At 43.9% G+C, this 22,921-nt stretch overlaps 2 protein-coding genes across 5 annotated transcripts in view; one reads left to right on the forward strand and one right to left on the reverse strand.

The window, feature by feature from the left end:
* EBPL (EBP like) overlaps nt 1-9,822 on the forward strand; it is a 33,885-nt gene extending 24,063 nt beyond the window's left edge. Inside the window, exons 2-4 of the mRNA XM_047079365.1 lie at nt 1,655-1,724; nt 7,382-7,520; nt 9,271-9,822. Coding sequence (XP_046935321.1) covers nt 1,655-1,724; nt 7,382-7,520; nt 9,271-9,511 — 450 coding nt within the window. The 3' untranslated portion in view covers nt 9,512-9,822. The remainder of the gene's footprint in view (nt 1-1,654; nt 1,725-7,381; nt 7,521-9,270) is intronic.
* Nucleotides 1,424-22,921, reverse strand: part of ARL11 (ADP ribosylation factor like GTPase 11) — a 38,840-nt gene continuing 17,342 nt past the window's right edge. Inside the window, exons 2-4 of one of the 4 annotated variants that reach the window (XR_006962053.1) lie at nt 20,109-20,222; nt 16,135-16,674; nt 1,424-1,801 (exon numbers count right to left, since the gene is read on the reverse strand). Coding sequence is in view for 1 of the 4 variants with exons in the window: in XM_047079389.1 (XP_046935345.1) it covers nt 16,601-16,674; nt 20,109-20,222 (188 nt within the window). In the remaining 3 variants the exon portion in view is untranslated. Of the gene's footprint in view, nt 2,573-15,636; nt 16,675-20,108; nt 20,223-22,921 lie in introns of those variants that run through there. The other 3 variants (XR_006962052.1, XR_006962050.1, XM_047079389.1) reach the window with 3 other exon arrangements.

Genomic DNA, 22,921 nt, shown 5'->3' on the forward strand with positions numbered 1-22,921 from the left:
GCTTTCTACCTTAGGCTTTCTGGCCTCCTCCTTTCTACCTAAAATCAGATCATTAAATTTCCCATGAGAAAGGTGCCCCCCTGTACTAGGAAGAGAAGAATGTTCTTATCACCAGAGACTGGGAGTCAATGCTGAAATGGGCCTCTACAAACAAACCTACTAAAATAACCCTTATCTTCCATTAGTTTCCCTCATATATTTCTTAGTCACTTTCCCACAATTTACTGTCCCTAGTCCAAGCCCCTTTGTCTTGTCACATCTCCATAATTTATTGTTCTTTGTGTAAAAAAGTATATAAACCTTTTGGCCTAATAGCTTCTTTGGGTCTTTGTTTTCCTTTTAAGGACTTCCATGTACATGTAAAAATATTAAATAAAATTTGCGTGCTTTCCTCCTGTTAGTCCATCATGTCAGTTAATTCTTAGGCCAGCTCCTGGGTCTAAGAGCGCAGAAGGAAGGTTTTCCACCCCTATGCTGCCCACAAACCTATAGAGTGTGGGGAAGCAGAGGGTAGACATCTATTAAATCATAGTTTTTCGGGATTGGCTGTTAATTGAGAATGTCTAAAGAAATAGCAGTGTCAAGTATATTGTGAGTTAGGACAATAATCCCCAGAACTAAATACAGAAGTGGCTCTAAATGGTAAACTCTGGGAAGCAGCACTGTAAGTGAGCAGGGAATAGGGAGAGATACGATTTTAATGTCATATAAGCAGTTGCGTTGATAAAAAGAAATGGGAAAAAAAAGTTGTATTGACCAGAGATAAAATTTGTTCAAAGGAGGGACCCCTGGGTGGCTCAGTCGGTTAAGTGTCTGACTTGAGCCCAGGTCATGATCTCCTGGTTTGTGAGTTTGAGCCCCACATCGGGCTCTGTGCTGACAGCATGGAGCCTGCTTCAGATCTCCTGCCTTGCTCTCTCTGCTCCTCCTCTGTTTGTGCTCTCTCTCTCTCAAAAATAAATAAACTTAAACAAAATTTTTTTTAATTTGTTCAAAGGAGCAGCATGCCAGTCAGATTCCCCAGTGAATTCTAATTAATTAGTTTTGAAATTTTAAGCAAAGAAACATTTCGGTGATAGAAAAATACTAAGTGTGATTGCAGGTATTTTATTACCTAAAATTTAAAATGTAGCCTGTAAGTGTTTTAATTTTCCTAAATTTGCCCTATGTGCAGGAAAAAGAATTATTTCAGGTCTGATACAGATAGGTGAATACCACTTTTGTTAAGAGAGAAATTGGATTTTTTTTTTTTTTTTTTGAGACAAGACAAAATGAACTGCTGTGAGGTACCTCTCAAAGGTACAAAATTTTTGGAATCATCCAGAATTTAGCCTGTTCAATATAACATTTAAGCTCTTTCCTTGTGCAAAATTTTCAATTTATTTTTTCCCATAAGAACACACCTCTAAATTTATAATGCCAATCATTGAAAAACAGCATTTATTGTATAAACATTCCCTCTGTCTGCAAGGCCTGGGCATCAGTCTCTAGGATCACACCCCACCGGCTTGTGTAGGTGCTTGCAGGTACCATGTTCAGAGGGAGCAGACCAGGAGGTGGGCTCCTGGGGACGTGGCCATGTGAAGCCGTGTATCTCCGGTGCCATCCTGTGGTTGTGATGCTGAATTAGAGCATGTTTTCATTTTCTCTCCAGGAAGGCCCTTTTGTCTACTTGTCTTTCGTAGGAAACATCGCAGATTCCGAAGGCTTGATTGCTTCATTGTGTGAGTAATTTAAAATGTTTGCATTTGAAACGTTTGAGGAGATTAATTGCAAGTGTGGCTGTCCATTAAATGAGTACCTGTAGCACAAATTGTATGATTTCATTTATGTGAAATGTCCAGAATAGGTGAATCTAAAGACACAGATTATAGGTTGGTGGTTGCCTAGAACCATGCGGAGAAGGGGTGCCAGAGGAGGGGGGTGAAGAATGAATGACTGATAATGGGTATGGGTTTCTTTGAGGGGGGAGGGGTTAATGAAATGTTTGAAAAATTTCATTGTGATGATTCAAATCTGTGAGTGTACCAAAACCCATTGAATTGGACACTTTAAATGGGTGCCTTGTATGACACGTGAATTATATCTCAATAAAGCTGTATACTAGAAAATATTCTTAGTGCAGATTCAAGAGTTTGCAGTATTTAAACTGGGTGTTTCCCATACTTTTAGTATCAGCTCTCAGTTTATTATATATATGTATCTGTAGTCTTGTAGATAATTTCCAAAACTCCTGCTGCTCTGCAGAGCTATTAACTGGTTTTCCCTATCTTCTTCTGCTTACTGTAAATCAATTGACGTTCCATCAGTTAGTATCGACTTCCTCTCATGTACTGTGTCAATTTTGACAAGTGAGCCGTGTAACAACAGAGTCCTTTGCCACTATTACAGTACTGCCTTGTGCAAGGTAACTTCTTTCAGATTTTGCTTCTGAAATTCTGCGTCATTTATCTCATTTCTTCCATGATTCTGAAATCAGATCCTCCGATTGTTGGGATTGTTGGGATCTGATTCTGAAATCAGATCCTCCGGAGTGTTGGGACTCCGGTTCATCACTTGTGTTAGGAAACTTCTGGAGAATTGAGAGAGCTATAGTTAGTGCTTCTCAAAGCAAACCATGTGTCATCTTTGATGCCTGCCAGGTCCTAGCCAATGGTAGCTCAGGGAGCCTGATCCCCACTTTAGGAGTGAAATGCTGCTTGTGCACCTTTGTGTGTGTAATGTGATGAGTTGGCCAGATTAAACTGTGCTTGGGAATTGCCTGGGAGGCCCGAAGGCTGAAAGACCCCAGCCTAAGTCATTGTCCTCCACCCTGGCTGCCTGGCCTGGCATCAGAGCAAGTGAACAGCCCAGATTTGACTTAGTCCCATGAAATGCAAATGTCTAACATGATTTTTATCAGTCATCTTCAGTTTACATTTTTTGCCTTAAAAAAAGAGAAAGCCCATTTAATGGTGGGGTCCTTTATTCTTGAGAAAAGGAAAATCCAATAGATTAAAGTAGTACTTCTCAGACTTTAAAGTGCACCAGATTGCCTTGGGCTCTTGTTAAAATACAGATTCTGATTCAGAGGGTCTAGGGTAAGGCCTCCCAGATGTGGATCAGTAGACTATCCTTAGATTCACAAGGATGTAGAGCTGGCTTATAAGCATTATGTGGACCCTGTTAAAGGAGAATTATTCATGCCACTGGTTAAAGATGATAAAGAAGAATTTATTTAGGAGGTACGACTACAGTGGGGGCTTGTAGCAGGGGAGAAAGATCGGGCTCAACTCCAAATACGGCAAGGAAGGTGGACCTTTTTTTTAATGTTTATTTATTTTTGGGAGAGACAGAGACAGAGTGTGAGTGGGGCAGGGGCAGAGAGAGAGGGAGACAATCTGGAGCAGGCTCCAGGCTCTGAGCAAGCTGTCAGCACAGAGCCTGACTCAGGGTTCGAACTCACAAACTGTGAGATCGTGACCTGAGCTGAAGTTGGACGCCCAAACAACTGAGCCACCCAGGCGCCCCAGGAAGGTGGAGCTTTATAGCCAAGAAGCAGGTGGGGTCAGTGGATGGAAAATTACTAAGAAGAAACATTGAGGTTTGGAGGGTTCTTAATAGACTGACTCAACAGGATTCTTGCTGCAGGCAGGCCAGGGGGATATGACATACAGGGTGTGGATGAGGAATTTGATCAGTTATCAAGAGTGATCAAGTATCTGCACCCCCATGTTCACGGTAGCATTATTCACAGTGGCAAAGGCATGGAAACAACCTAAGTATCCATTGATGAATGAACGGATAAAGTGTGTGTGTGTGTGTGTGTGTGTGTGTGTGTGTGTGTGTGTGTGTATGCACGTGTGCATGCAGTGGAATACTATTTAGCCATAAAAAATCAAGAAATTCTGCCATTGTGACAACATGGTTGTACCTTGAGGGCATTGTACTAAGTGAAACAAGCCAGACAGAGAAAGACAAATACTATATGATCTCACTTATATGTGGAATCCTAATTAAAAAAAAAAAGGCAAAAACAAAACTGAAACTCATAGAAAAAGAGATCAGATTTGTGGGGTGTGGAGATTGAGGGAATTGGATTAAGGTGATTAAGAAGTGCAAACCTCTAGTTACAAGATAGAGGAGTACTGAGGATGTAATGTACCACATAATGACTCTAGTTACCACCGCTCTAAGTTTTCAAGAGAGTGGATCCAAAGAGCTCTCATCATCAGGAAGAAAGCACCTCTTTTTCTTATTTTTTTTTGTACCTGTGTAAAGTAATGGATGTTCACTAAACTCATTGCAGTCATTTCACAACAGATGTAAACCAAGTCAATGTGTTGCACACCTTATACCTACCCAGTGCTGCTTGTCAGTTACATCTCAACAAAACTGGTGGTGGGGGAAGCGAGCAGATACCAAGAAAGGGGGATTTTTGCTGTTGTGACCTAGTAGGATTCTTGGCTAAAACTGGACTAAGCGAGCCAAGGACAGAGCCCTGGATGGGGGGCCTTGCTGAGGAGAGGGCTCAGAGGACCCCGACTCAAACTTGGTCAAGAAGACAGTCTTTGTCACCCCTCACCCTCTCCTAATCACTCTGGGGTGAAGGGCCCAGCTGTGGCTCAGGGACTGGGATCCTACTCCAGCCCCAGCGTGTCTTTCCCTCTAAACTTCTGCCTGAGCCTGGCAGTCAGTCACAGAATAAATGACACTAATCACATCATCAGGCTTACTAACACTCTGTTTGCCCTTTTGCTATCTAGGTGTTTAACCAGCAGAAAAAATGACCAGAGTTAGGTGGCAGGGGAGGAGATGCCAGAGGCTTGATGCGCTGGGACCACCTTCCTCTCCAGCAGTGACCCCGGGCCCCATCCCCGCGCGTGCAGGCATGCATACACACACACACACACACACACACACACACACACACACACACACTCTCCTTCAGCTCTGCTGAACTAAATGTGATTTCAGACACACCGTGTTCCCTCCGTTCCAGGCCTTTGTGGCGCGCGTGCTCCTCCCTGAAGCACCCTCTCCTTCACCCAGTTCATGGGTCACCTCTTGTGGTGTAAGGCCCGAGATTAAAATCCGATATTATGTGTGCCTCGACATCTGATAAAATCTGGAGGGACTCACATGGCCTAACCATAAGAGGAACCCCACTCTGCTTCCTCATGTGAGGTCCCCTAGCCAAGTGACCCTCCTTGTCACAGGGACCAGGCATGGTGCCTACGGGTCCCTGAGGAGCAAGTGGGCTTCAGTTCCTTGCCAGCCCCCCAAATTATTGGAGGAAGCCAATCCCATCTTGCCTCAGGAACCAGGGGCCACCCCATTGTCGTTACTGCAGAGCTGGCTCCTGTGGCCCCTCCTAGTTCACTCCGTCTCTAAGTGCACCCCCCACCCCACCCCGTGTGGCCCTGTGTGGTGCAGTGTCATCTCTCCCCAGGCTGTGAGTGTGTGTGACTAGTAAGTTGCCATCAACCTCATCTATCCAGTGCCACCTGTCTTGTGTGGCCATCCCTATAACCCGAGGGTGGGACTCCTTCCCTCACCAACAGGGGGAAGAGGAAGTGATCAAAACACCTCACCTCCCTCATCTGGCTTAAAGTGTCACTTCCTCCATGTCCCATGCTCAGTTGCCATCACTTATGACAGGGTCCAACCTCATGGAACGGGAGCTCCCAGCGGGCCACATGTGCCCTAGGCCCTGATGCTACATTCCCCAGGCCCAGCACAGAACCTTCCATATGCTCCAGAAGATTTGTTGAATTAAAGAATGAATGAATGGTGTTATTTTTGAGTGTCTAAACAACTACTAATCTCTCAGTTCCTAAAGCACTGACATTTTTCTTAAGTGACACTTCCTTAGACTTGGGGTGCACTAGAGGGAACACTTCAGGTATTGTGTATGTGTTTAGATTTACAGGAAAAGCTTCCTTTCACTAGTATGTTGTTTTTCAGTTCATTCCTGGGCTGGCGGTCGGCTAAGGACTGGCAGGAAAGCTCTGCCTGTCCTGCTGGCCCTGTCTGGCCTTTCAGAGTCTCTGCTCAGCTTGTGTCTGTGTGTTATCTCATTAAATGACTAATCCTGTTTATTGGCCTTTCTTTCTGCCAAGACAGCCTTTCATTAGAACCTGTTGTCCCTAGCCCTGAGGGATCCTACCTTGGGCCATTAATAGAGACTAGAGCTTTGTCCTGCTGCTTCACCAATCCCAATTATGTAGCTAATATTTGATGATTCATATCTTGTCTAAATAATGTGAGAATAATATTGAAAGGAGAGAAGAGGTGAAACTTTCCTTTAAAAATATATTTTTTAATGTTTATTTTTGAGAGAGAGAGACAGAGTGTGAGCTGGGGAAGGGGCAGAGAGAGAATCCAAAGCAGGCTCCAGGTTCTGAGCTGTCAGCACAAAGCCTGATGTAGGACTCGAACCCACCAACTGTGGGATTGGATCATGACCTGAGCTGATGTCAGACGCTTAACCAGCTGAGCCACCCAGGTGCCCCGAGACTTTGATTTTTTTTACTCTGATCATTTGAGATGTTAGGACTGGCATGTATTAGTTTGATAAATTAAAAAAAAGGGAAGAGGGAGAGAGGGAAGGAGGGAGAGAGGGAAATAGAGAGGAAGGAAGGAAGGGTGGGTTGGCTCTCCCAGTGCATGGCTCTCAGTCCTGCTCTAAAAAGACTTTCTCACCTCATTCTTTCTAGAAGAAACAATCCTGATAATGGGGTCTGGAAAGATCTTTTAGGGCATGCCCACTCCCTGGTGAACACATTTGAGGCCTTTGTGGTGGCTGTTGTTAGTGACTCCTGTCTGGACTGAAACATCCCCTTTGTCCATGTGGGGGATTCATTCTCTGTGTCATTACCATTCCACCTTCCTCCCCCCGAACCTCCCCACTGCCAGTACAGGGCTCAATTTCTCTTCAATTATTAATAAACACATGTTTTTTTAATAAACATTTCCTTAATAATAATTTTCCCACATCTAGATTATACCTACAGGCTTTATATGGGAATTTTGAAGTAAGGAACTGTAACACAGTTAACAAGCTAATTATTAGAGATGGTCTTTTCAAAATCTGGCTGTGTTGAATTAATTCAGAATTCTGTTGCTTATAATAATGATAGCAGGGGTGAAAAGGGCACATGTATGCAAGCACTTTGGGAACGAAATCCTTTTACAAATATACCAAGATATTGTTATTAGTACTTGTGCGGTAAATGCGTTTCAGCCTCCGTTCTCCTCTTGCCTTCCTCTAAGGCATTATGGGCAGCGTAGGGAGTGACAGTTTCTCTTTTTGTCTCCTCGTTAGGGGAAAAAAGGTCATTTTCACCGACTGTCATAAAAATAGTTGCCAGATGAGTAACAAAATGTATTTCACTTTTAGGGAAAGAATATGGCAAAGCTGATGCAAGATGGCTTTATTTTGACCCAACCATTGTGTCTTTGGAAATTCTGACTGTTGTCTTGGATGGGTCTCTGGCATTGGTCCTCATTTATGCCATAGTCAAAGAGAAATATTATCGGTAAGTGCTCTTCTCCTGGCCTGCTGAAGAGAGGAGAAACATTAGCTGTCTCGATGCCTACATGGCATTTGGAGTAGATTAGGACCACATTCATTTGTTAGATTAGAAATGAAAATTGTTCAATATTAGATAGGAAGCGTGGTGCCACCAGGATAATTTCAGATGATTCAAAATAAAAACGATAGGAAATAGGATTGTAGGGACCACCTAGTCATTCTACGAGGAAGGAAGTGTGAAGAGCATTGGATGATTTTTCACCAATATTTTGGAAAGTAAAGGGTAATGCCTCCAACCCTTTCCCAATCGCCCCCCAAATCTTGAAAACTCCTATTCCAGGGGCGCCTGGTTGGCTCAGTCGGTTGAGCATCCGACTTCAGCTCAGGTCATGATCTTGCCATTCGTGAGCTTGGGCCGCATCCAGAATCCACTTCAGATCTTCTGTCCCTCCCCTCTTTCTCTGCCCCTCCCCCACTCGCACTGTCTCTCTCAAAAATAAAAAAACCTTTAAAAAAAAAAAAAGAAAACTCCTATTTCACTTTACACCAAGTAAATTCTCTTAATTTGGAATTAGATATGCAGGACAAATCTTTTCAGAAACAGGTTGTGGAGGGTGTGAGGAAGGCAGGAGAGAGGAAAGGGAGGAGAAAGGTGGAAGATTAACCACTGTCAGTCAGACTCTGAGACTTTGAACTCTCTTCCCTCCCTCCTACCCTTTCCCTTCCTTTCCTTCTTTCAGACAAAGTGACGTAGGGCAAATAGGATGCTATCCTGGGGATGATTCCCAAAACAATGTCAAATAGGCACGATTGCATTCAACTTTTTAGTGTCTTGAATCAAAGAAGTATTTTTTAAAGCTTCGTCACAAAATTTCAGGTTTGAACGAAACCTCTAAGGTCATTTAGTCCACTTTCCTCCCACCCAATTTTACTTAGATAGTTGGCAGGAAAAATTAAATTTCTTCCTGGTGTCTTGATATATCTTTGTCTCTATGATCTTGGTTGTAGATTTACTACCTGCACCCATTTGTTTAGTACTTGAACCATCTATAGTATCTGCATTGTTGAGTACTTACATATCCACGTATCTCGTCTACTCTCCACCATATTCTTTTTTTTTTTTTTTTAATTTTTTTTTTCAACGTTTTTATTTATTTTTGGGACAGAGAGAGACAGAGCATGAATTGGGGAGGGGCAGAGAGAGAGGGAGACACAGAATCAGAAACAGGCTCCAGGCTCTGAGCCATCAGCCCAGAGCCCGACGCGGGGCTCGAACTCACGGACCGCGAGATCGTGACCTGGCTGAAGTCGGACGCTTAACCGACTGCGCCACCCAGGCGCCACTCCACCATATTCTTTGAGGAAGGAACTGTTATTATTCTCCCCTTTTACAGCCAGTAAAATTGTGGCTTGTAGCAAGATTCGCATCTAGGTCTCTCTTTGCTGGGTGAGATGTGACCTCCATAAATCTTCCTAAGAGTGGAACAGGATACCTGAGAGACTTTATTTAACTCTGAGGATAATCTTCTAGGCAGGGCAGTATTGCTTCTCCAGAGAAAGCATGGATCTCCCATGAATTACATTGACTTGCCCCATTGAAGGAGCACTGTGGGAAACCTGAGGTCCAACTTCAGAGAGGTCTTCTGCTGTGGAAGACGGTGTAAATGCTGCCATTTAAGAAAAGAGGTCAGGATTCAGGGTGACAGGCTGGGCTGAGCTGGCGGCTTCATCCCTTGTTTCTTTCTCTCTAACAGGCATTTCCTACAGATTACCCTGTGCGTGTGTGAATTATATGGCGGGTGGATGACCTTCTTCCCGGACTGGCTTATGGGAAGCCCCAACCTCAACACCGACAGTTGGCTCTACTTTGGGGTCTATCTGGTATTTTTCAATAGTGTGTGGGTTCTGATCCCAGGACTGTTACTGTGTCAGTCATGGGCAGAACTCAAGAAAATGTATTACAAAGGAACCAGTTCAGGGAAAAAGTTTCAGTGACTTTTCAAAATCACAAACACTGATTTCTTGCTTTATAAGCCAGAATGGATCAAACCTTCTTGTTTGGCCAAAATGTAATGCATTCCAGTGTATACTTTCCTTTTATAGTGTTGTTCCTCAACAGCTTATTTCAAATTGATTGCAAGGTGGCAAGTCTTTGTTTTTGTTTTTGTTTTTGTTTTTCAATTAAATGACAATATGGGGAACAGAGAGTAAATTTTAACTTGTAATAATAACATCTTTAATTATACACTTTTATGGCTCTATTAATTGTTCCACATTATTAAAGCCAATTATCATAAAATACTATAGAGCATATTATATTAATTTTTTATTCCAAGAACATATTGTTGCCTCAGCTTTTTTAAAAATGTAAATAAATCCAAGTTAGTTAACATATAGTGTAATAATAATTTCAGAAATAGAATTTAGTGACTCATCACTTGCCTCAGCTTTTAATCATCTCACTGATGTTTCGGTTACCAAAGTGAGACCAGACATGAAATGAATGCTTCTATTTTACATTTGTCCTTTATCAAATTTGTGAAGCCAACAGATATGATAGTAGCAGAACCCTGTAAGTAGATTAGAAATGGACCAAGTTTCACACAGACAGGTGACACAAAAGGATACAAAAAGCTGCAATAAGTTTGACTGCACTAAAAGTACTCTGTTCAGGGCGCCTGGGTGGCGCAGTCGGTTAAGCGTCCGACTTCAACCAGGTCACGATCTCGCGGGCCGTGAGCTCGAGCCCCGCATCAGACTCTGGGCTGATGGCTCAGAGCCTGGAGCCTGTTTCTGATTCTGTGTCTCCCTCTCTCTCTGCCCCTCCCCAATTCATGCTCTGTCTCTCTCTGTCCCAAAAATAAATAAACGTTGAAAAAAAAAATCAAAAAAAAAAAAAAAAGTACTCTGTTCATCAAGTCACCACTAAGAGAGTAGAAAAGGAACCCAGAAGGTAGAAGGTATTTGCAGTACATATTACTGACAAAGGACCCATCCTGAATAAAGAACTCCTGTAAGTCGATTAGAAAGTCAAATCGAAAGTTAACAAAATATTTATGTTTTTTGTGGTTTTTTGTTTTTTAATTTTTTAAATATTTATTCATTTTTGAGAGAGAGAGACGGAGCTCAAGCGGGGGTGGGCAGAGAGAGAAGGAGACAGAATCCCAAGCAGGCTCCAGGCTCTGAGCTGTAAACACAGAGCCGGACGCAGGGCTCGAACCCACGAGCCACGAGATCATGACCTGAGCTGAAGTCAGACACTTAACCGACTGAGCCACCCAGGCACCCCTTAACAAAATATTTGAATAACTACTTCATGAAAGAGAATATACAGATGAGAATTTAGGAAACCACAATAAGGTGTTCCTCCACACCTATCAAAATGGTAAAAGTGGGGCACCTAGGTGGCTCAGTTGGTTAAGCGTTCGACTTCAGCTCAGGTCATGATCTCACAGTTTGTGGGTTCAAGCCCTGTGTCGGGCTCTGTGCATCAGGCTCTGTTCTGAGAGCTCAGAGCCTGGATCCTGCTTCAGATTTTGTGTCTCTCTCTCTCTCTCTCTGCCCTTCCCCACTCATGCTCTTGTCTCTCTCTCAAAAATAAATAAAATGCTAAAAGTAAAAAGACTGACAATGAGGAGTGTTGGTGACAAGGTGGAACAAGAACTCTCATGCAGCGCCGGTGGGAACGTAAAGTGGAAAACTGTTTAGAAATAACTATTAAAACTGGACGTGTATGCGCTTAGAACCCAGTAATCTGACTCTTAGGTATACACCTCCCAGAAGTGCTTACTATATGCACCAGAATGGCAGCATTATTCATTTAATAGCCCCAAGCTGGAAACACCTTAAATGAATATATTGTAATACAGACACACGGCGGACTAGAAACCAATGCAAATTAACAACTAGTGTTACTCACGACAATGCAGATGAATTTTACAATGATGAACAAAAGAAGCCAGACTAAAAGAATATGTATTGTATGATTTTGTTTATATAAGGTCCCAAACCAGGTAAAACTGTGGTGTTAGAAAACAGGATAGGCTCAGTCAGTTAAGCATCAGACTCTTGATTTCTGCTCAGGTCACAATCTTACGGTTCTGTCCTGACACCACAAGGAACCTGCCTGGTATTCTCTGTGTCCCTCTACTAAGTAAACTTAAAACAAAAAAGAAAAAGGAAAAAGAAAACAGGATAAAGGTTGCCCTTGGGGAAGACAGTTGGAAGTACTGATAGGGAGAAGTCATGAGAGGATTTCTGAGATGTTGTTGGTCTATTTATTTTTCATTTGCATGGTGGTTATAATCTGATCGTTCAGCTGTACACTTACAAATGGTACACTTCTCTCTATATATGTTCTGCTTCGATTTTAAAAGTCTATATTTAGAAACTTTTTTTTTTTTTATTTTAGAGAGAGACAGAGACTATGAGTTGGGGAGAAGGACAGAGGGAGAGAGAGAGAATCTGAAGCAGGCTCCACGCTTGGTGCAAAGCCCAGTGTGGGGCTTAATCCCACGTTCTTGGGATCATGACCTGAGCTGAAATCGAGAGTCGGACACTCAACCGACTGAACCACCCAGGCACTCCTTAAAAGTTTATTTTTAAAAATCCCTGGTATGGGGGCGCCTGGGTGGCGCAGTCGGTTGGGCGTCCGACTTCAGCCGGGTCACGATCTCGCGGTCCGTGAGTTCGAGCCCCGCGTCGGGCTCTGGGCTGATGGCTCAGAGCCTGGAGCCTGTTTCCCATTCTGTGTCTCCCTCTCTCTCTGACCCTCCCCCGTTCATGCTCTGTCTCTCTCTGTCCCAAAAATAAATAAACGTTGAAAAAAAAAAATTAAAAAAAAAAAAAAATCCCTGGTATGAAGACCTGGAAAATGTCTTCAGTGGACCCTCATGAAGAGGACACTGTGTCCTTGACAACAGATTCAGTGTAACAGGCTGTTTCTAACAGTGTCCCCGATGTGGGCAGAAGGCAGGATGCCAGAGGGAGAGTCTGTAAAAGCCTTTCCATGAGGGATTACCTAGTTGTTTCCGGAACTTTGCTCTCTGCTGATCTGGCTCAATCCAAGGGTGAACAGAGTAGGGAAAAATGGATGGGCTGCAACCCTGCAGGCAGTCCTGAAAACATGATGTCTCTCAACAGTTTTTGCTGAGTGCTGAATGGGAGAGAAATGGGGATTACAGACTTTGACAGGAACTTGGAGTACAGATACACGCTGCTGCCAAAGAAGGACAGATCTCAATGTTTTAACAGTTAAGTGAGTTGGCGAGAAATGGTGTCCCAGTGTGAAAGTCTAACATATCCTGTTAGAAGCCCTTCTCCCCATCAGAGAGAGGTGGGGGCAAGGTGCCAAGGCAATACTGTGTTTCACTGGTGCTAAGATAGATTTTTTCCTCCATATTTTAATATTTTAAAAACTAGAATGCATTTTACGTTTGCCGTGCCTCAGTTCGTTGGAGGTGGGTTTTTTTTTTCTATCAAAGTATGAGGCATCTTATCATTAATGGTATCTCAGATTCAATTAAAGAAGTCACTATCTTCAATGTTGTTCCTTCAAGCCTCAGTATCACCAACTACTTGGAGGTGATAGTTCAAATTTACTTTAAAAGTCTAAATTTTGGAGGCGCCTGGGTGGCTCCGTTGGTTGAGCAACCCACTCTTGATTTCGGCTCAGGTCAGGATCCCAGGGTTGTTGGATCGAGCCCTGTGCCGGGCTCCATGCTGAGCATGGAGTCTTCTTTGGATTTTCTCGCTCCCCCTCCCCTCCCTGAATAAACAAACAAATGTCTAAATTTTGCTTGGGTCCTTAGGAATCACTTACTTGCATACTCCCCTCCACCCCTCCTTCCATCCCTTCACATTTGTTCCCTGGGAGCCAAGCACACAAGACAGGCTTGGAGGAATACATAAAATGATTTGCAGTAGGTTATTAATTGCTTATATTTTAGGTAACCAGATTCCTGCAAACAGGCTGTCCCGTCCCCAGTATTATTTACACTGTAAATTTCCTTTGCAGATTCTTCCTTTCCAGGTAACGTTGAGGCAGATGATCAGCATAACCAATCTAAATTCACGGTGTAAGTGATCGTTTCCTTGCATTTAATTATGTCAACTCTACAACTCCTGGAGTCCTAGCACCAGGGCTCCGGGAAAGGTCCAAGATTGCAGAGTATGAAATTGTAAAATAATACTTTGTCAGAGACAGGTTTGATTGAAGACAAAATGCAAAAAGTTTGGGGAAGAATCCTTTGTTTATTTTAAAATTATTATTGGGGGCGCCTGGGTGCCTCAGTCGGTTTAGCGTCTGACTTCGCTCAGGTCATGATCTCGCGGTCCGTGAGTTTGAGGCCCACATCGGGCTCTGTGCTGACGGCTCAGAGCCTGGAGCCTGCTTGGGATTCTGTGTTTCCCTCTCTCCCTGCCCCTCCCCTGCTCACTCTCTGTCTCTCTCTGTCTCTCAAACATAAATAAACATTAAAAATTTTTCTTTTTAATTATTAAAATCCACAAACCTTTTCTTGTTTGTTATGGAAGCTAGAGTTTGAACCTAAGGGTAAATCATATATAAAGAGAATAATTGGGCAAGGCTTGCATGAACAAGGTAAACTGTTGCTATCTTTAATTTTAGTTAAATACCTGTGAGGTAACAGGGAGGGCCTGGCAGGCCTAAGCATAATGTGAGCTAACTGTGAGGCTTCTCCACCTACTGCCCTTTTAGAATCTCTACACCTTCCCTTCCCCCTTTCCATTGCTTGACACAGACCCCAGACCTAACAAAATCCATTTCCCATCACCACTTCATTGTAGGAAACAAATCACATCCATTAATTAATCTTAAGGTATCAATAATTGATCCTAGTGTGATATTACCCTTCCCAAATGTATTTGTATAAAAAATGTATTACACAACTGATACATTTTCATTGCTGAGAAATGGAAAATTCAGATAAGCAAAAAAGAAAACAAACATGCCCAGTATCATCAGGAAGAACCACTATTACAAATTTAGTTTCTGTTTCTCAAGCTCTTGTCTGTGCATGTATTAACATTTTGGGGAGACTTCAACCTTTGAAGTAGGGCGTTCACACCCCTTCCTTCCTCTCTCTCCCTTGCCCTCAGCTGATCGTCAAGAAGCAGCGGTCCTACAGAACCAGCTGTGGATAGTATTACAGAACATGGCCCCATTCTTGAGAAATCCATGCACTTACAGAGGTTGATAGGTAGCAGTTATCATTTATTTTTGGAAACTAGTTTCCGTTGATGCTTATGTTGACACAGATCAAGTTGACATCTTAAAATATTTGATTGGCCACATCCCAGCTCTTCAAGGGAGGGATCAACTGTGCTGAGCCTGCTGCAGTATTACGTCCTACGTGTTTAATCCCTTCCCTTCCAGAAGCCTTCCTCAGTCCCTTTAGAGTCAGAGGCAAAGACTGAATTCTTGCAGCCCTTGTCTGTGTCCCTTAAATGGCCCTGGTGGCCTTGTATTGTTATTTTTGACATCCACCTTCACAACTGCACAGGGGCCTCGAGGCCACACTTAGAATCCTAGATTCTTGTACTGCTTAAGGGAGCCTCGGAGAGGTCCACCGAAGGAGGCTCAAGAGGGCTTAGATAACTGCCCAAGGCCACATAGCTTTTAAATGAGGTAGGACCCAGTGTTCTTTCTATTCCAGCAGTGTTAGACATATTCCCAGAGCTTATAAGTTATGAAGTTATTCAACTTTGCTTATTTTTTTATGATCTAAAAAATTTGGCCTAAAATGCCTTTCTGATCATCTGAGTCTATTCATTAAACTTGAGTCGCCTCTCAATTTCATTGTTTGGCTTTGTGTTTTGTATTGTCCTGTTAGTACTTCTCACTCGTTGGACCAAGAGGTCAGGTGACAGCAATTAACTTATATAATGCAGTGTGTTTTTTAGGGAGAGGGGTGACAAAGTAGAGGACACTCGGGGGTCCCCACTTTACCAAATTTGAGCAACACCACAGAATAGCACACTACTTGTTCCCTGCAAATGTGTTTGTTGATGATGCGTTTCAGTAAAAAGTAAATTAAACATTTTGTTTGGCTTCTCATTTCTGATTCATGGTACTGTACTGACAGTAAAAGGCGAACAAATTTTTGGCATTTTTTTTATTACATTTTGGGGATTGGACTGATAGTGGTACCTGCGGACATGATCTCACTAGTGAGAACTTAAGAACTGGAAGTAAGACATGGGTGTCACTGGTGTCCCCATGAGCGCCCACGATTTAAACTGTCTTCGTAAATTCAGTGCCTGTCCCAGGACCGGACCACAAATATTCATGCTCCCTGTAACAGTGACATCTGGTGGCCCCAGAGTAATAGGACAGCAGTTGAGGCCGTGATCTGTGGATTTGGGGGAGATGAGTTTATTTTATGTCATATAGCAGCTGCCACTCACCACAGGAGCTGCTCCCCTTTCCCTGGGAGCCCCTCCCCATGACACACTTCTCCCTGATCACCGCACATCCAGTTAGCACCCCTGACCCAAGAACCCTTCAACATCATCCCCACTTCCTCGGGGCACCGTCCTCCCAACTGAGCAGTGGACAAGCTAATGATAACAGCCTGCGTGGGAAGAAGTGCACTTACCTGTGGGGCCTTGTCAGCTGCCATTGGTCGTGTTAGGCCGGGCCTGGCCTGGATTCTGGTGCTCGAGGACCTGTGATTTACTGCCTCCCTGGGCAGCAGGTGGCCAGGGTATTTTTAGTGTCTGGGGCCTTTAGCAGGTTTGGGTGGGGGTAGGAAGCAAAGGTGAGGCCTCGGGGATTCAGCTCTTCCAAGGTTTAAGTTCAAAGCCTCCCACTTGTGGGGTCTCTTCCTTAACTTCCTGTGGGCTTTCAGGCTCCTGGTACAGGGGTCTTCACTTCAGAAACCATGTATGTTTTCTTGCATGTCTTTGCCTTTTTCCTTTTCCTAGCCAGTCAGGAAGCGCGAGCTGGAGACCGCGATACCTTTGGGATGCCCGGGTTGTTTGGTATCTAGGAAAGTGACTGGATATTATTAACGCCCTGAGTGCGTACTCATTCCATTTCAAAGCACTTCTCCGTGCACTGTGTTATTGGATCCTCACGATGATCCCGTGAACTCTGTGGTCAGCAACTATCATCTGTCTTCCTCGTACGGAAGAACCTGGTGGAGAAAGGTGAGCGATCACCCGATGCCACAGGATGTGCACACGGTGGAACCTGAAGCTGGGCTGTCCTGGCTTTGCCACCAGCCGTGCTGAGTTAGAACCCACTTGTGCTGCTCACCAGTGTCAGGATTCAGGGGAAGATGTTTAACTTCTCTCCTTATCCCCAAACTGAGAATCGTGGTCCTTGGCACATACAGCTGTGAGGACGTCTAATCAAATACGCAATAAACTGTTCTCATCCAAATGAAAGCTCACACGGTCAGGAGCCTGGCTGGCCCAGTCGGTCAAGCATCTGACTTCGGCTCATGTTCTCACAGTTCGTGAGTTCGAGTCCTGCGTCAGGTGAGCTTGAGCCCTGCTTTGGGTGAGCCCTGGCTTCTCTCTCTCTCTCTCCCACTCCCCCCTCACTCAGTTGCACCTGCTCTCTCAAAAAAAAAAAAAAAAACAAAAAACAACTCACACATTTATTTGGCTTTGTATGTGTCCAGGGCCAGGCCCTAAATATATGACACTGCCGCTGCCCTCACACGAGAGACAATCTCCGAACCAACTATTAAACTCACCAAGTGCTCAAACCTGGGGCTTCCAAGCAGGCACATCAGAGAGAGAAAAAAAGGTAAAAATGGAAAAGGCCGTGTGCCCAGATGCTTTGTCAATCGGACCCTCCGAACCTGGATTTGAGTTCCCTGGTACAACTATTTGGTGCTGCAAATGCTTTTGTGATGCCTTGTCCTTGGCATCTGTTTCCTTTCCAAGGAAACATTCTGTCTGCGCTTCAGGGAAGAGGGTGTTTTCACCAGCACTTGGCTAGAATGCTATCAGCACCATGAGAGACCTGGAGAGACGGGAACAATGAAGTGACCGAGCTTTCTGCAGTGAGGGAGTGGGCGAGAGCTACGATCCAAGTCAATCCAAGTCGAGCTCTCCTGCATTTTACCTGGAGCAGCTGAGCTGGACCCCCTGGGCTTGTCCTCTCCACAGCTGCCCCAGCATCTCTGGAGCCCAGGCATGCCTCCGTGAGCCGCGAGGTCTCCAGCTGATGGGGAGGGGCTGCTGTCAGTGTGATCCTGGTGTTTCACACCATGGATCTGTGGGCCCACTGGGTTCCAGCCTCCCGGCTGGGTGCCTACATACCTTTTCACTGGATCACTCCCTGCTTTTCTTTGTTTAGTGAGCCATTTCCCTGGGGGGTGGGCAGAATCTGTCTCGAGCCTCAGCTCTTTTGCCTGTTGACCCTGAAAGCCTAAGTAGACATAGCCAGTGAAGAGGACCTTGGCGGTCAGTGGTGGTGTTGGTGCCGACATATAAGGAACCAGGTCCTTTCCCTGTGAGTACTGGCCCCCTGTTCCTTCCCGGCCCCCATGCTGAAAGTGGTTGTTGTCCATATCTCGCTAGTTCAATGTCCTATTCTGTGTAGAAAGAGTTCCATGGTTGTGATCAGTCTCTAAGATTGGTGATTCCCATCATCATATTAAGAGCTCTGAGATGTCCTCTAGTGGAAAAACCTGTTTAATTTCATCGAACCCAGGATTTCCCAAGTTTGTTGGACCATGGAGGCCTCTTTTCAAGTCAACAGCACTTCCTGTCCTTCAGATTAGAGCTCCACAGAACCCACTTTGGGAAGCATAGCTACCTCCTGAGAGCTGTCAGCTGCCTTGACTCATGGCCGCATTCCACCCCAGATGGCATCTCCTAGGATACCGATCCCTCCCCAAAGTGGACCTGAGCTCATCCCATCATGAGCCAGCCCCGGTTGGCCCATCTCCCCAGTCCTAATCCCACTCAGCCCTGGCACTCTGCCACGTTCCTGTTTGCCTAATAGCCATCCTAGGGCAACAGGAGAGGAGAGAGGATTCTCCTGTGTCTTCCCATCTTCACTGTCCACTCAGATCGACACCCAGAGGGTGCAGTTCACCTTCGAGCTGGGATCCCATTGGAGAGTGAGCTGCTTGTTTTTCCTGCTTTCTTCCCTTCTGGTTCCTTATCCTGTGCTCCCTGACTTCTGCTTGGAATGCCCTGGGCCTGGCAGGAACCTTTTATTAGGTGAGCAGGTCTCAGACAGCTTCATTCCTGATTTGGAAGACTTTAGCCCTGGCTATCCTGGCTGGCAGTCTGAAAATGTCTTACTCCAGTTTTGTTTTTTCTTAAATCCAAACCAGTTGTAGACCACAGCCCTCAAATATACCTGTCCTTCCTCTCTGGTTTTCCTCCTGTCCATAGTCCCACGCAGGATTCTCACCACCCAGTCTCTCCCACCTGTCAGCCCTGGTCCAAGAAGAGCCGACACTGCTGCCTGGATGGGGACGCTTGTCATGGGCCTGGGTGTGATTAGGTCCCAGCGGGTCCTGTCCAACCAAGGTGCATTTCCCCCTCTGCTTCATGATGGTTTCTTCCTCTCTGCTTTGTGATCATCATACTGGAGCCTCTGCTTTGAGTCCATCCCAGGATCTCTGGCCTCTGAATTCCATTGCCTGCTCTTTGCCTCTTTCTAAAACCTGCTCTCAGCACACCATCTAATCCTTGCGTTCACGTTGGATCAACAAAACATCGCCAGGATGGGAAAGAGTTTTGTGGCCAGGGACACCCCAAGAACGTGTGAAATTGGAAGACCAAGGAATGTCAGAATTTTAAAGTGCAATTTCACATAACTTAAAACTGAGAAGTAGCCAATGTCACTGTGCTCTCCCCCTCCACATCCAGGGGGGCATATTCCCTTGACATGACTGCATTTATGTTAGACTGTCTTGGGTTTAAAGGGTAAAGCATACGCTTAAGTAAGGTAGGATATCTTTGCCATCTGCCACACCTTTCTGTAGCTATAACTCCTTTCCTTAGCTCATAAATGATTTAAGCTGTTTTCCTGACTCATACTTGGAATACCATCCCTGAGCATTATTTTATAAGCTTGTGAAATCTTGATATAAAACAGTTCAGTGCCTGTGTTAGTCAGCTAGCGCCAAGGGGGTAAAAAAAAAAAAAAAAAACCCACAAAAGTCTCCTCAGTTCAATGCAACAATAAGCATTTGTCTTCAGAGCTCTGTGTGTTGTCTGGGATTTGGCTGATCTGAATTGGGCTCAGCTGGTCAACTCTGCTCCGGCTGCAATGGCTGAGTGGCTCTGCCTCTCACATCAGGTCTCTGGACCACGTTGGTGGCTTTGCTCTACATGTCTCTCATCCTGTCCTCCTTAGCAGACTAACCAAAGCTTGTTCTTCTGATGGTGCCAGCAGAAGCAGAAGAGAGAAGTCCCAGTGTGCAAAACACTTCCATCCCTGCTGTGTCACGTCTACTACCAGCCATTGGCCAAAGAAAGTCACATGGCCAAGCTCAATGTCCCCGCGAAAGGACACTCCATCCATGATGAGGCTATAGTAAGGGAGTGGGTGGAGAAAGGAGTGAAGAACTGGGGCCGATAGTACCACCATGCTCACCTGTGGTACATAGGAAAGAGCTAAAGGGTTTCTTCTGACCATTGCTACAGCAGCATTTTGTTGCAGAGATACTCCAGGGAACCCAGAAGTCCTGGGAAACTCTTGAAGGTAAGTCTGAAAGGAAAAAAAAAGTGTGTGTGTGGGTGGGGGGAACAGCCCCGGTTGGCCCATCTTCCCAGTCCTAATTCCATTCAGTCCTGGCTTTCTGCTACATTCCTGTCTGCCTAGTAGCTGAGCCATCCTAGGGCAACAGGTGAGGAGAGAGGATTCTCCTGTGTCTTCACATCTTCACTGTCTAGTGATTGTTTTTCACAACAGTTCTCTCCTGGGAAGCTCTTCAAGATGCTCACAGGCTCCCTGAGCCAGAGAACCAGGACGCCACCCAGAGTGTTCCCGAGGAGTGTAGAGGGAGCAGGCAGCAGAAGGGCAACATGGCGACCAAGTAACTCTTCCATGGCGAAGGGTGGTGAACCTTTATGCTCTGACAAATGTGCACCAACGAAAGCACTGAGGGAGTGAGAGCCCCTGGAGCAGCCAGGTGAGGATCTGCCTTACCCAAGACAACAACTGTTTAAGCTGTGTGTTCTGATGTTTTCCCTGCTTTCTTCCCCCGTGTTTCTGTTGCTGTTTCTTGATTTTTCAACTTTAGACACAACCTATTTTTTTTCTTACCTTGGAAGATAAGAATTTAACTCTCTTGCACTGTCCCCCATTTCCACCCCCACACATATATCCCTTCCCCCGTATTCCCAATATAGATAGTTTGGTTAAATGAATAGTTGGTATGCACATTGTTGTGAATATGAAAAAAAAAATTGTTCACAACTGGGCCATTTAATATACTATGGTTACATTTCTTTTCAGTGCAACCTTCTGATAATTGCCCTTCTTTGCATATTTGTTTGCTTGGTTTTCCACATACTTATCAATAAGACAACCTAAACTGTCAATACTGAAAACTTTACTGATACAATCAAGCATAAGGTCAACTGTTAGTTTCTTTTGTCTGATGGCTTGAAACAGCCTGCTGGGAACCATTCGTTCTCTTGCTTCCAGCTATACAGGTTGCTATGGACGCCTCTGCATAGCTGTTGTTCTGGAAACTCCTTTGCTACCCTCTAGTGTTGAATTCCATGCTACCTGCATCCTGTGTCTTCATTTTGGTCTATCCTCTTGAGGGAGCACAACTACTCATAGCCTCCTGAGCAAAGGTTCATGAGACCTTACTTGTCTGAAAGTGTCATTATTCCATCTGCATGATTGACTGATAGTTTGCTTAGGTATAACATTCTAGGTTGGCAATAATTTTCCCTCAGAATGTCTCTTTTCTTACTTTTTATTTTGAATTTAATTTTAGACTTTCAGAAATGTTGCAAAAACATTAGCATTCTATGTAATGCCTTTACCGAGCTTCCCCCCATGCTAACATCTAACATAGCCATGGTACAATGATAAAAACGAAGACATTAATTTGGATACACTAGTATTAAGTGAGTTACAGACTATGGATTTCATCAGTTTTCCCAATAATGTCATTTTATTTTTCCAGGGTCCATTCTAGGATCCCACATTACATCTAGTTGTGGAGTCTACTTAGTCTCTTCCAATCTGGAACAGTTCCTTAGTTTTACTTTGTCTTTCATGATCTTAACAGTTTTGAAGAATAGTGGTCAGTTATTTGGTAGAACATCCCACAATTTATATTTTTCTGATTTCTCATAATTAGACTGAGGTGACGGAATTTTGGCAAGAAATTTTTTTGCAAGAATGCCCTTCTTAGTGCATCCGATCAGGGGTGTGTGAAGGTGGTATAACTTATTACTGACGATGTTAATATTGACCACTTGGCTATATGGTTTGGACCAGTTTTCTCCACTGTAAGTGGAGATTTTTCTTTTCATAATTAATAAATATAGTGGTGGGCATAGTTTTTATTATTATTACTTTAATTTCATTATAGTTAACATACAATGATACGTTAGCTTCAGGTGTACAATATAGTGATTCAGCATTTCGTTACATCACCCGGTGCTCATCACAAGTGCACTTCTTAATCCACATCACCTCTTTCATCCATCCCCCTCCCCCACCTTGTAACCATCTGTCTGTTCTTTATAGTTAAGGGTCTGTTTTTTTGGTTTATCTCTCTTTTTTACCTTTTGTTCATTTGTTTTGTTTCTTAAATTCCACATATGAGTGAAATTATATGGTATTTGTCTTTCTCTGACTGACTTATTTCACTTAGCATTATACTCTCTAGCTCCTTCCATGTTGTTGCAAATGGCAAGATTTCATTCATTTCTCTGAATGATATTCCACCACCTCTTCTTTATCCATTCATCTATTGATGAACACTTGGACTGCTTCCATTAATTTGGCTATTGTAAACAATGATGTGATAAACATAGGGGTGCATATATCCTTTCAAATTAGTGTTTTCATATTCTTTGAGTAAATACTCGATAATGTGATTACTGGATCATATGGTGGTTCTATTTTTAATTTTTTGAGGAACCTCTGGTGAATATACTTTAAAACTATGCAGATATCCTGTTTATCTTCAAACTTTCACCCACTAATTTTAGCCTCAATTGGTGAATCTTGCCTACAACAATTATTACTGTAATGTTCTTAATGGTAATTTTCTGTTTTCCTCCTTTTACATTTGTTAATGGAATTTTTGTAAGGTAGAGCTGTCCCTTCTCTTACATTTATTTAGTCATCCATTTATTCTTCACATAAGCATGGATTCATAGATATTTATTTTATTCTAGGGGGTATAGTCCAGTTTCATTGCTAAAATTGCTCTTAGG

The sequence above is a fragment of the Lynx rufus genome, unplaced genomic scaffold, assembly GCF_022079265.1.
Source record: "Lynx rufus isolate CCGP_SWC_20201006 ecotype Redwood Valley unplaced genomic scaffold, mLynRuf1.p SCAF_1, whole genome shotgun sequence".
Taxonomy (NCBI): Eukaryota; Metazoa; Chordata; class Mammalia; order Carnivora; family Felidae; genus Lynx; species Lynx rufus.